Source organism: Tachyglossus aculeatus, unplaced genomic scaffold, assembly GCF_015852505.1.
Source record: "Tachyglossus aculeatus isolate mTacAcu1 unplaced genomic scaffold, mTacAcu1.pri scaffold_136_arrow_ctg1, whole genome shotgun sequence".
Classification (NCBI taxonomy): domain Eukaryota; kingdom Metazoa; phylum Chordata; class Mammalia; order Monotremata; family Tachyglossidae; genus Tachyglossus; species Tachyglossus aculeatus.
Window position 1 is genome coordinate 107,252 of NW_024044863.1, and position 13,836 is coordinate 121,087.

At 42.1% G+C, this 13,836-nt stretch overlaps 1 protein-coding gene across 1 annotated transcript; it reads right to left on the bottom strand.

Moving 5' to 3' along the window:
- Positions 1-11,742: 11,742 nt before the first annotated feature.
- On the bottom strand, positions 11,743-12,663 carry LOC119923023 (olfactory receptor 1052-like). The gene has a single exon (XM_038742605.1). The coding sequence runs from the start codon at positions 12,661-12,663 to the stop codon at positions 11,743-11,745; it is 921 nt and encodes a 306-aa protein (XP_038598533.1).
- Between the last annotated feature and the right edge of the window lie 1,173 nt (positions 12,664-13,836).

Consider the following 13,836-nt stretch of genomic DNA (forward strand, 5'->3'; position numbering starts at 1 on the left):
CTGAACAAATACCATAATTATTATCATTATTATTAGAAATACCAGAAACCTGCAAACACACTCTCCCCAGAGCTTTCTCTCAAATTCTAGGGGATGATAAAAAGTGCTTGGATTTTCCCTCCACCTTATTTGCCAAATCATGACATTGAATACAACTGTCTTGTCAGTTATCACTTGATCAAATTTACTGAGCACATATTCTGTACAAAGCATTGAAATAAACACTTGGGAGAATACAAAAGAGACACAATCCCTGACCTGAAGAACTTTACAGTCTCCCTAAATAGCACTGCACAAACTATTCTTTCTTTCAGCATGCTATCGTGCCTCATTCTTTCATTAGCCTTTCTTTTAAAGTTGATTTATCCTTCCTTTAATAACCCTTTGTTTCAATCCAGCAACTGTTAATTGCCTGAACCACATCTGGTGTGACTGGGAATGGTGGAAAGATTCCCCTCTAGACTATAACCTTATTGTGGGCAGAGAAGGCATCTGTTACATTGTTTGTTCATTCATTCATTCAATCGTATTTATTGAGTGCTCACCGTGTGCAGAGCACTGTACTGAGTGCTTGGAAAGTGTGTTGCACCCTCCCATTGCTTAGTACAGTGCCCTTCACACAGAAAGTGCTCAATAAATACAACTGATTGATTGATGGATTGAAAGATTCCTCGATAATCTTGGACCAAGAGGTTGGACCTCGATCGATTGACGGACTGGAGTTGGAAGAGGGAGTAAAGGAGAAAAGAGCATTATTACCTGTTTGTAGGAAGTAGGTTTCAGGGTACCTCTTAAACTCCAAGCTCCTTCATCATCATCATCAATAGTATTTATTGAGCGCTTACTGTGTGCAGAGCACTGTACTAAGCGCTTGGGAAGTACAAGTTGGCAACATATAGAGACAGTCCCTATCCAACAGTGGGCTCACAGTCTAAAAGGGGGAGACAGAGAACAAAACCAAACATACTAACAAAATAAAATAAATAGAATAGATATGTACAAGTACTGGGGAGGGTACCAGGTGATCCTTGAGGTGGGGATCATGTCTACTAACTGTACAGCTCTCTCCCAAGAACTTAGTATGGTAGTCTATACAAAATAAGCAATAAATATCATCGATTGATGGATTAATTAATTAGAGAAGCAGCATGGCATAGTGGCAAGAGCCAGAGTCAGAGGACTTGGGTTCTAATCCCAGCTCTGCTACTTGTCTGCTGTGGGACATTGGGCAAGCCGCTTAAGTTCCCTATGTCTCAGCTACCTCATCTGTAAACTGGGGATTAAGACTGTGAGCTCCACATGGGACAACCTAATTATCTTGTACCTAACCCAACGCTTAGAACAGTGCTTAGCACATAGTAAGTGCTTAACAAATACCATAGTTATTATAGTGAGACTGTGAGCCCCACATGGAACAGGGACTACGTCCAATCCCATTTGCTTGTATCCACCCCAACTCTTAGTACAGTGCCTGGCACACAGTAAGCGCTTAACAAATACCACAATTCCTCCTTCCTCTTTATCGTCTCCTAGACTAAGTGTATGCTCTTCCATGCCTTCTCCTTTGTACTTAATTGTCTACTGAGCAGCTACTGTGCATTTATCACTAACACCATTAAATTTACCCCAACAATAGAAGTACTTATTTTCCTATGGTATTTGTTAAGCATTTACTATATGCTATGCACAGTACTAAGCATTGGGGTAGAGACATGAAAATCAGATTGGACACAGTCCCTGTCCCACGGGGGGCTCACAGTCTAAATCTCCATTTGACAGATGATGTAACTGAAGTGCAGAGAAGTTTAGTGACTTGCTAAGGTCACACAGCAGACAAGTGGTGGAGCCAGAATTAGAATCCAGGTCCTTTGCTCTATCCACTGGGCAATACCCTTCTCCTGAGGCAATACATGAGGCAGTTCTCCACAAAAAAAGAGCCCTGAGGACCACTCAGCTATATCACTTTTCTTAACCTCTCCTCAGATCATTTTGCATCAGACTTCTTCCTTGATCTTGCAGTTTTCTATTTTGACCAGTAACTTTTTCCAGTGAAATTTCCAAGTTGGGGTAAATGTAGTTACAAAATAAATAAGAAGCATGAATGTGATTTTTCATGCTTTTCTGAGATTGATGAGAGTAGAAAGTTTCTAAATGTTGACAATCAGGGGGTAACAAATTAACAATCCAAAGGGATAACTCATAAAAATGAGTGAAACCAAATTTACCACAATAAAAGTGTTATAAGTACACACGGAACCCAGTCCTAGCCCCCAAATTAATCAATCAGTGATATTTATCAAGTGCTTGCTGTAGGCAAAGCACTATAATAAGCACTTGGGAAAGCAGAGTATAATGTATTTGGTAGGCACAATCCTGCCAGAAGGAGCTTACAGTCTATAGCTAGTTCACCACCTCAAAGAGGGGGAAATTGTGCAGAAATAAATCCAAGGAAGCAGGGAATCCCATTCCATAATGTATTATATGAAGGGAGGTAGTGGGAAGGGGGAGACAGGGATGTATTTCCCACCATATTCTGGGGGTTTCTATCAACCAAATATGTTGGTTGCCAATATGCAATATGTTGCCAACTTGTATTTCCCAAGCACTTAGTACAGTGCTCTGCACACAGTAAGTGCTCAATAAATATGATTGAATCAACCAAATGTCCATCTGCACAAGGACTAACCACAGCACGACCCCTGAGCACTGGGTAATCCCAAAGAACATTTCCTCCCTCTTTTATTCCCTATATCTATTTCTCTAGGTGATCCTGGGAGCTGGGAGCAAGTGATCTCAGAAACCATAAATTTCTGGGAAATGATTCTCCATTTAAACCAGGCTCACCATTTAGGGGGCACATATAGAAGTTGACTGCTTCCATTAAGCCAATGTATTCAATGAAGGGTTTAGCTGCAGGAAAGTACTTATTCATCCCAAAGAACAAAATCGGGTGATCAAATTTGAGGGGGGGAAAAAAAGGATTTTTATGAAGTAAATAAGGCTTCATTTTAAGATCACCCTGAGCTAGCCTGAGGATGAACAGAAACAATGCTCCAGGTCTTCTCTGTTTGTAGAATATCCTTGGGTGCAAATTCGACCCCGGCTGAAAACTGCATTTATAATAGCTGTGGCATTGGTTTAAGTTCTTACTACGCATCAAGCACTGTACTAAATGCTGGGGTAAACACATAATAATAATAATAATAATAATAATAATAATAATAATAATAATAATAATAATAATAATGACATTTGTTAAGTGCTTACTATGTGCCAAGCACTGTTCTAAGCACTGGGGGGATACAAGGTGATCAAGTTGTCCCACGTGGGGCTCACATTCTTAATCCCCATTTTACAGATGAGGTAACTGAGGCCCAGAGAAGTGAAGTGACCTGCCCAAAGTCACACAGCTGACAAGTGGCGGAGCCGGGATTAGAACCCATGACTTCTGACTCCCATGCCCATGCTCTTTCCACTGAGCCACGCTGCACATGATAATCAGGTCACACATGGGGCTCACAGTCTAATCAATCAGTGGTATATATTGAACAATGACTGTGTACAGAGCACTGTACTGAGTGTAATAATAATAATAATGGCATTTATTAAGCACTTACTATGTGCAAAGCACTGTTCTAAGTGCTGGGGAGGTTACAAGGTGATCAGTTTGTCCCACAGGGGGTTCACAGTCTTAATCCCCATTTTACAGATGAGGTAACTGAGGCACAGAGAAGTTAAGTGACTTGCCCAAAGTCACAGAACTGACAATTGGTGGAGCCGGGATTTGAACCCATGATCTCTGACTCCAAAGCTGTGCTCTTTCCACTGAGTGTACAATACATCAGAGTAGGTAAACATGTTCCCTGCCCACAGCAAGCTGGCAGGAAGTCTAAATAGGAAGGAGAACAGGTAGTGAATTCCCAGTTTTGCAGATGAGGGAACTGAGGCCCAGAGAAATTTAGTGCTTTGCCCAAGGTCACAGCAGATAAGAGGCAGAGCCGATATTAGAACCCATGCCCTCTCACTCCCAGGTCTGTGCTCTTTCCAGTAGGCCACACTGAATTTACTTTAAAGGACAAGATGGGCTTCAGAAATACCAATGTTTGAGTGTGAATAGTGCCAAATTACTAGCACTATAATCAAGTCTGATCACCCCCGCCAGCTCTTCCGTACACTCAACTCCCTTCTGAGGCCCCCGGTTCCTCCACCTCCTCCTTCCCTCACCCGCAACGATCTGGCCTCCTACTTCATTAACAAAATTAAATCCATCAGGTCCGACCTCACCAAAGTCTCTTCCGCCCTTTCTCCATCCCCACGGCTCTCAACACTCTCTGCTACTCTCCCATCCTTCCCAGCAGTGTCCTCAGAGGAGCTCTCCTCCCTCCTCTCGAGTGCTACTCTGGCCACCTGTGCTTCTGACCCCATTCCCTCTCATCTCATGAAATCTCTTGCTCCATCCCTTCTCCCCTCCTTAACTTCCATCTTCAACCGCTCACTCTCCACTGGTTCCTTCCCCTCTGCCTTCAAACATGCCCATGTCTCTCCCATCCTAAAAAAACCCTCGCTTGACCCCACCTCACCTTCTAGTTATCGTCCCATATCCCTCCTACCATTCCTTTCCAAACTCCTTGAATGAGTTGTCTACACTCGCTACCTAGAATTCCTCAACAACAACTCTCTCCTCGACCCCCTCCAGTCTGGCTTCCATCCCCTACATTCCACAGAAACTGCCCTCTCAAAGGTCACCAATGACCTCCTGCTTGCCAAATCCAACGGCTCCTACTCTGTCCTAATCCTCCTCGACCTCTCAGCTGCCTTTGACACTGTGGACCACCCCCTTCTTCTCAACACGCTATCTGACCTTGGCTTCACAGACTCTGTCCTTTCCTGGTTCTCCTCTTATCTCTCCGGTCGTTCTTTCTCAGTCTCTTTTTCAGGCTCCTCCTCCCCCTCCCATCCTCTTACTGTGGGGGTTCCCCAAGGTTCAGTGCTTGGTCCCCTTCTGTTCTCGATCTACACGCACTCCCGTGGTGACCTCATTCGCTCCCACGGCTTCAACTGTCATCTCTACGTGGATGACACCCAGATCTACATCTCTGCCCCTGCTCTCTCCCCCTCTCTCCAGGCTCGCATCTCCTCCTGCCTTCAGGACATCTCCATTTGGATGTCTGCCCGCCACCTAAAGCTCAACATGTCGAAGACTGAACTCTTTGTCTTCCCTCCCAAACCTTGCCCTCTCCCTGACTTTCCCATCTCTGTTGATGGCACTATCATCCTTCCCGTCTCACAAGCCCGCAACGTTGGTGTCATCCTCGACTCCGCTCTCTCATCCACCCCTCACATCCAAGCCGTCACCAAAACCTGCCGGTCTCAGCTCCACAACATTGCCAAGATCCGCCCTTTCCTCTTCATCCCAACCGCTACCCTGCTCATTCGAGCTCTCATCCTATCCCGTCTGGACTACTGCATCAGCCTTCTCTCTGATCTCTCATCCTCGTGTCTCTCTTCACTTCAATCCATACTTCATGCTGCTGCCCGGATTATCTTTGTCCAGAAACGCTCTGGCCATATCACTCCCCTCCTCAAAAATCTCCAGTGGCTACCAATCAATCTGCGCAGCAGGCAGAAACTCCTCACCCTGGGCTTCAAGGTTGTCCATCACCTCGCCCCCTCCTACCTCACCACCCTTCTCTCCTTCTACAGCCCAGTCCGCACCCTCCGCTCCTCCACCGCTGATCTCCTCACCGTACCTCGCTCTCGCCTGTCCCGCCATCGACCCCCGGCCCACGTCATTCCCCGGGCCTGGAATGCCCTCCCTCTGCCCATCTGCCAAGCTAGCTCTCTTCCTCACTTCAAGGCCCTGCTGAGAGCTCACCTCCTCCAGGAGGCCTTCCCAGACTGAGCCCCTTCCTTCCTCTCCCCCTCGTCCCCCTCTCCATCCCCCCCATCTTACCTCCTTCCCTTCCCCACAGCACCTGTGTATATGTATATATGTTTGTACATATTTTTTACTCTATTTATTTATTTTATTTGTACATATCTATTCTATTTATTTTATTTTGTTAGTATGTTTGGTTTTGCTCTCTGTCTCCCCCTTTTAGACTGTGAGCCCACTGTTGGGTAGGGACTGTCTCTATATGTTGCCAATTTGTACTTCCCAAGTGCTTAGTACAGTGCTCTGCACATAGTAAGTGCTCAATAAATATAATTGATGATGATGAGGAATGAAGCTCTCTGTTATTTCTGATGGAAGACCCCATCATTATCGCCTTAAAGAACAAAATTAGTACAATGAAGTGTTCATCACAACTCAATATTTATGTGATTCCAAGGTCCAAGGAGACTCATGTCCACTTCTACAGTCATCTCCTATATCTCATTGACGACCCCTCACCCACAAACTGCCAACTCCTTCACCCCAACTCCTTCCCGCTTCAAATTTGACAGACCAGACCATCATTCTCCCCACCTTCAAAGCCTTATTAAGATCATATCTCCTCCGAGATGCCTCCCTACTCCCTCTCCCTTCTGCATCATCCTTGCACTTTGATTTGAGCCCTTAGAACACTTCATATTCACCCCACGCCCAGCCCCACAGCACATATCCATATCTGTAATTTATTTTCATGTCTGTCTCTCTCTATGTACCGTAAGCTCCTTGTAGGCAGAGACCATGTCTTACCAACTCTGTGATATTGTTCTCTACCAAGAGCTTAGTACAGTGCTCTGCACACAGTAAGCACTCAATAAATACCATTGATCTTGGCCTTGTGGTTAGAGTATGGGCCTTAGAGTCAGAAGGACATGGGTTCTAATGCCAACTTCACTACTTGTCTGCTGTGTGACCTTGGGCAAGTCATTTAACTTCTCTGAGCCTTGGTAACCTCATCTGAAAAATCAGGAGTGAGACTGTGACCTCACATGGAACAGGGACTATGTCCAGCCTGATTTGCTTGTATCCACCCCAGTGCTTAGTAAAGTGCCTGGCACACAGTAAGAACTTTTGGAGTCGGAGGTCATGGGTTCGAACTCTGGCTCTGCCACTTCTCAGCTGTGTGACTTTGGGCAAGTCACTTAACTTCTTTGGGCCTCAGTTCCCTCTTCTGTAAAATTGGGATGAAGACTGTGAGCCCCACGTGGGACAATCTGATTACCTTGTATCTCCCCCAGCACTTAGAACAGTGCTTTGCACACAGTAAGCACTTAATAAGTGCCATTATTATTATTATTCAAGCACTTAGTACAGTGCTCTGCACACAGTAAGCGCTCAATAAATAAGATTGAATGAATGAATGAACAAATACCATTATTATTACTATTATTATTGCTACTGTTTATAAAATGGGTTTTTTGTGTTGTCTAAGATCAAGTTTAGAAATCACAAAGCTGCAAATACCATCCACTGAGCATCAGTGAAACTTCTAGTGAAACTTCCCCTTCTAGACTGTGAGCCCACTGTTGGGTAGGGACCGTCTCTATATGTTGCCAAATTGTACTTCCCAAGCGCTTAGTACAGTGCTCTGCACACAGTAAGCTCTCAATAAATATGATTGAATGAATGAATGAATTGTTCTATCAGAGCTAGAGGTGAAGCAACCAGAGTAAAAATCTAGGTACCTCTGTACATTCATCACTCAGCCCTCACAACACAGATATTTGGCTTAATCCTCAGAGGAAGGTAAAAGGGGGAAAGTTAAACTAGATCAGCATGCTTACGCTGCACTAGATATATAAAATTCACTATTTATGTAGACTATCATTAATACAAAAAGAAACTTAGCTGTCCAGGCAGTGTGTGTACTTACAGGTCAGGGCATGAAGTAGGTCACCTGGAGAAGCTGCCAGAGTATGACCTTTCTGGCGGGAACTGACAGAGCAAGAGTTCCCTTTCATAAATTTGATGACTGCCTGACTTACTCATTGGGTTTCCTTCCAAGAGGATTCTTGGAAATGGAGGCCTCTGATGTGGAAAATGCAGTTTCCAGGCAGCAGATCTTGCAAAAATGTTACCTACATTCCCTTGCCCTTAGTTCCGCCTCCAGTAGGGAGTGGGGCATTTTCAGACCTCTGTAGGCCCTCATCGAAGCATATCAGGATGTCTCAATTTTAAATGTTAGTAAATGTTGAAATACTTGCTATCTGGTGAAAGAAAATATCTCAACTTTTTCCCCCATTAAGTTAAAGGCTAAAATGAGCACACATTCTGCACAGAGTCGAAAAAGATATCTTAACTTTTGTCCTCCCAAAGGATGCTTTTGAATAGCAAGGCTGTGTTTATATTTTCTTCAGTTTCACTTGAGAACAGTGTCCCAGGAGTGTCTTCAAAAAACAGAACAGTAATTTAAATAAGAGGATCATTAAATCTCCAAATCCTCTAGGTCTTTTGAGGATAGATTGTTATGAGGTTATGATGGTTTGTTTCACAAAGGTATGCCATAATATTTTCCCAGGATGCATTCCTTCTGGAAGTTTTTACAGATCTTTCCTCATTTCCATCACCCTACTTTCCTCCCATTTCAGTATTTAACTTCTATATTTCTTATCAAATAGTCTTAAGTTCATATCATTTTTTTCACTGTTTCAGCACAAAGAGGAGTCCCAGTTTCTGGGAAGGTGAACTGTACCCTCCACAAGTAGTGGAGACTATGTCTCTTGACTCTCTTCCCCACTCAATTTGGGCAAGTTGTAGTCTACCCCTTCTGGGCCTCCCTGTCTCCTAATGTTTTTTTCAGATCTTACCCTCAATTTTTATCTAATTCACTCTCTGTGTTCCTTCCAACTTCAGACTGGCTCCCCTAAAATCTCCCTTCCAATTTAACCTGACTCCCTCATAAGATTCCTCCTACCTACAATAACCTTTCTAGGCTTCTCTTCTTTCAAAACCTTTATTATTTGCTATAGAGTCATTTCCAGTTCATAGTGACTCATGGATATACTTTCTCCAGAACATCCTGTCCTCTGCCATAGTCCACAACCTTTCTAATTGTTCTTCCATTATCGTTGTTATGGTCTCTATCCATCTAGTTGCCAGTCTGCCTCTTCCACCTTTTCCCTGGACTCTTCCTAGCATTAGTGTCTTCTCCAGAGAATTAATCCTCCTGATTATGTGTCCAAACTATGTTAATCTAAGTCGAGTCATTTGGCCTTCAAACCTAGAAAGGCTAATAATGATTGTTTTTCCCTACTTGACCTCAGTAAGCACAGGCTAATTCCCTTTCACTTTCCCTCTCTGGGTGTCTAATACTCCACTGCCAGTGTATCACTTTTTCACCACCCTTCTAACCACCACTCCCACCATCACCACCCTGGTTCTATGCCATGATACTTGGATCACTGTGGCCCCATGAACTACTGAAACAGCCATCCTACTGGACTTCCTGCTTCCAGCAGTTCTTTCTTTCAGTCCATACTTCAAATAGCATTTTGGATCATCATTTCAAAATGGTCATTGGAAAACAATTTCCCTCCTCAAAACTCTCCCATAACCACCTGTTTGTTCTTGCAAAAAACAAAATCTTCTATCCAGTGTTTCAAAGCTCTCCCATATCTGACTCCTTCGTAGCTTTCTGCTCCTTTCTCTTGTTACACTCCAGCTTACTCGTGTTATACCTATACAGTCCAAGGAAATCTTCTAACTTCTTGTCGGCCACTAGTCCAATCCATTGCTCGTGTCACCTCCTCTTGACCGAAACACTGTTCCTAAAGGACTGCACCAAACCATGGCCTTCCCCTTCTTCATCGTCTTCCTTAAAAGTCAGTCCCTCCAAAAGACATACTGAATGCTAACTTTCTCAGTTATTTCACATTTTCCCAACTACCACCCCTCAGCACTTTTTCACTATTTCACAGCACTTATACAACCAGAACCACCCATGGTACTTCTGTTCCTATTAATTTAGATACTGTAAATGCTTTTCAAAATATCTGTCTTTCCAGTTTCTTCTTCCTCATGTGTGTAAAGCTATTTGTGTCTTTCTACCCCCATTAGAGTGTAAGCTGCTTGAGAATAGGGAATGTATGCTTGCTTCTGTTGGATTCTGCTTAGTAAAATGAATTGCACACAGTAATAATAATAATGATGGTGACATTTGTTAAGCGCTTACTATGTGCAAAGCAGTGTTCTAAGCGCTGGGGAGGATACAAAGTGATCAGATTGTCCCACGTGGGGCTCACAGTCTTAATCCCCATTTTACAGATGAGGTAACTGAGGCGCAGAGAAGTTAAGTGACTTGCCCAAAACCACACAGCTGACAAGCGGTGGAGCCGGGATTAGAACTCCTGACCTCTGACTCCCAAGCCCATGCTCTTTCCACTGAGCTATGCTGCTTCTCTAGGTGGTCAACTAGGTCGATTGGAGTCATTCCATCGACCACTTCAGCAACTACGTATTTATTTATTGATTTGTTCATTTCTAGTGAGGAACATGAAAAAGAAGTAAAAGAAGCAATCCCATTCCTTGAGGTGCTTACAAACCTAGAGGGATGCAGTAAACATAAATTGATTACTGTACCATAAATGGTAGTGAGAGAATAGAAATCAAGAATTACACAAGGGCAATATGAATTCATTATCCCAAATTTAAAGAATTTGGTGAATAACTTTGGCAATTAACAAATACAAAGCATCAAGTATTTGGTGTGATAACATTTAATAGCATTAGAACCTTTGTTCTCATTTTTCTGTTTTCTTTCTACTTCTTAATATTGTAATCAATTTATAGTCCATGCACACACTGATGTCTCAATACAAGTGGATGACAATGATGATGATGAAAAATTAGCTGTGATTCTGATTCAATTAAGATCTTTCACCAGCTAGTTCAATATTCCGCTGTCTTCCAATCTCCTCACATGGGCAAAGCTATTTTTGGAAAAGGCAATTGTTTCTTCCATAGCTCTCAGTAAATAATCTTGTTGTCGTACACATATGTTAATAATGAATGCAATGTGACAAAATACATCTTTAATCCTCAAATCTTTATTTATTGTCAAGCCATAAAATATATTTGGAACATCATCATTATTATTATTATTATTACAAATCATATTTATTGAGCACTTACTGTATGCAAAGCACTTGGGAGAGTACAGTGTAGCATCAGACACATTCTCTGCCCCAACAAGCTCACAGTCTAGACTGGATGTGGCTTAGTGGAAAGAGCATGGCCTGGGGAGTCAGAGGATGTGGGTTCTAATACCGGCTCTGCCACTTGTATGCTGTGTGACCTTGGGCAAGTCACTTAACTTCTTTGTAGTTGAGTTACCTCATCTGTAAAATGGGAATTAAAAGTGTGAGCCCTGCATGGGACAACCTGATTGCACAGTATCTACCCCAGCACTTAGATCAGTGCTTGGCACATAGTATGGACTAAATAAATACCACAATTATTAGTTATTATCATTATTGTATGTAGTGTCCCATGAAAAAAGACTCATGTCTCATGTTTTTATATTAGTCATTAGTCACCAATTAGTCATTGGCACAGCAATATATTGAATATCTTATAGCTGTAAAATGTAATATCTTTATATATACCTATATAAATACATATTCTTTTTGCTACCCATTTGCACCCCATTTAAACGCTGGGTGTGAGCGTTACTACTTCACAAACGTATAAGAATTTCAAAGAAAGCACTTTGCCAAGTATCACACCATTGTGCCATGTTTCATTTTTGGGCCTCTCACAAGAAGTTATTTTCTCCCTCTCACTTGTCAAAATCACCCATGGAAGTAATTTTTTCAAGTCATGACTTTCTTCAAGGCCTCCTTCACATCTTTGTTCCTCAGGCTGTATATCAGCGGATTCAACATGGAAATTACCAAGGTGTAAAATACGGCCACTACTTTCTCCTGATCCAGAGAATGCAGAGATGTTGGCTGGACATAGCTAAAGCTAGCTGAGCTGTAAAACAAGGTCACGGCTGTCAGATGGGAGGCACAAGTGGAAAAAGCTTTCTGTCTCCCCTCAGTAGAGGGGACCCTCAGTATGGTAGCCACGATGAAGATGTAGGAGATGATGATGAACAGAAAGGTGATGATAGCTAGAATCCCAGAGAGGGTGAAAAGGAGGATCTCATTAATATGAGTATCAGCACAGGAGAGCTTCAGCAGCGGAGGAACATCACAAAAGTAATGGTTCACAACACTGGGGCCGCAGAAAGGCAATCTCAGCAAGCTCCCTGTGTGTGACAGTGAGTTTATGATTCCTCTGAGATAGGACCCAACCACAAGATTGACAGAGAGCTTCTTGGTCACAATGATGTTGTAAAGCAGTGGGTTGCAGATTGCCATGTATCGATCAAATGCCATGACAGCCAGCAGGATGCTCTCGGAGGATACATACATGATGAAGAGGAAACATTGAGCAATGCATCCGGCAAAGGAAATGGTTTTAGTCTCTGACAAGTAGTTTACCAGCATTTTTGGAGCAAAGACTGTGGCATAACAAAGATCTAAGAAGGACAAGTTACTGAGGAAAAAGTACATAGTGGTTTGAAGGCGGGAATCAACCTGGATTAAAATAATCATTCCAATATTCCCTACCAATGTAACAAAATAGATAGCTAGGAAGAGCATAAAAAGAGTGACTTGAAGCTCTGGACGATCTGTCAATCCCACAAGAATGAATTCAGTAACTGTAGTGTGATTTCCTACAGCCATTTAACGTATTAGTCAGTTAGAAAATCCCTTATATTTTTACAAACCCCTACAATAGAAAGATGTATCATTAACATTTATAGACAGTTACAGATAAATTGCTTGTGAAATACACATATATATATATATGTATATATGCATATATACACATATGTACACATATGTATACCGAGGGAGTCTTTTAAAGACATTCACATTAAAAACTCCTTAGTTTTGTTTTCCTTTCACCCATCTCTTTGTCTTTATTCATTTGATCCTCACTGTTCTTCTTTCAAGCAGTTATGCTAGATTTAAACTATTTTTATCCAACATTTTGGAGAAGTCTACTACTTCACTCTTCAGGGTTGAAGTTCAGATTATCCATCCTTGTCCCCCATACTTCTGTTCTTGAAACTGGAAGCATGACATAAAAATGTTCATCTGTAAGTCTAAATATCAGATGGGTTTAATTTTCCAGGGGCATAAGAGTAAACAGAAACTCCTGATAGTCCACGATTTCCTTTTTAATGCTAAAAGACAAAAAAAGGAGTCTAGAAGCTGGTCAAAATGGTAAAGATGAAAGCAGTTCATTTTTCAGGGACTAAATGTATTAAAAGAAATAAACGTCAAATTAAACTTGGCTCTCAAATTTGGAGGAGAGTTGAAGAGCAAATGAAGTTCTGTGGAAGAGATTCTAAGTTTTGATAGCTTTGTCTCAGACTACCCCAAGTGTGAAACTTATACATCTTTCTAACAAAATAGAGGGCACTCAACCACTTAAAAGAAATGTTTGTTCAAAAGCTTAAAAGAAGATTTTGAGTGTCCTAATAAAGCCAAAAGATCCAGTGGGCAAAATTGGATCACGTTAGTAGAGGTTTTAAAAAACTCAAATGAGTTTTACTATGTCAAAAACTGGCAAATGTAAAGCGATAACCATCAGGACTCTTGTGATTTGTCTTATCCACTGAATCACTGCAATAAGTTTATTTCTAAAGCTTATTTAAGGTTGCTTATAAGTAACAAAATATGACTTGACTTAAAACAAAATTGACAAGTATTGTTCTGAGTAAATTAGAAATCTGTTCTTGAGCAAATTTCCCAGAAACGTTTGCTTAGAAAGAAATCTGAGTCAGTGACCCTATCCTCACTTCAGATGTCTGAAAAGATGGAAGTTCTGGCTTTGTTCTAACCAGTCCA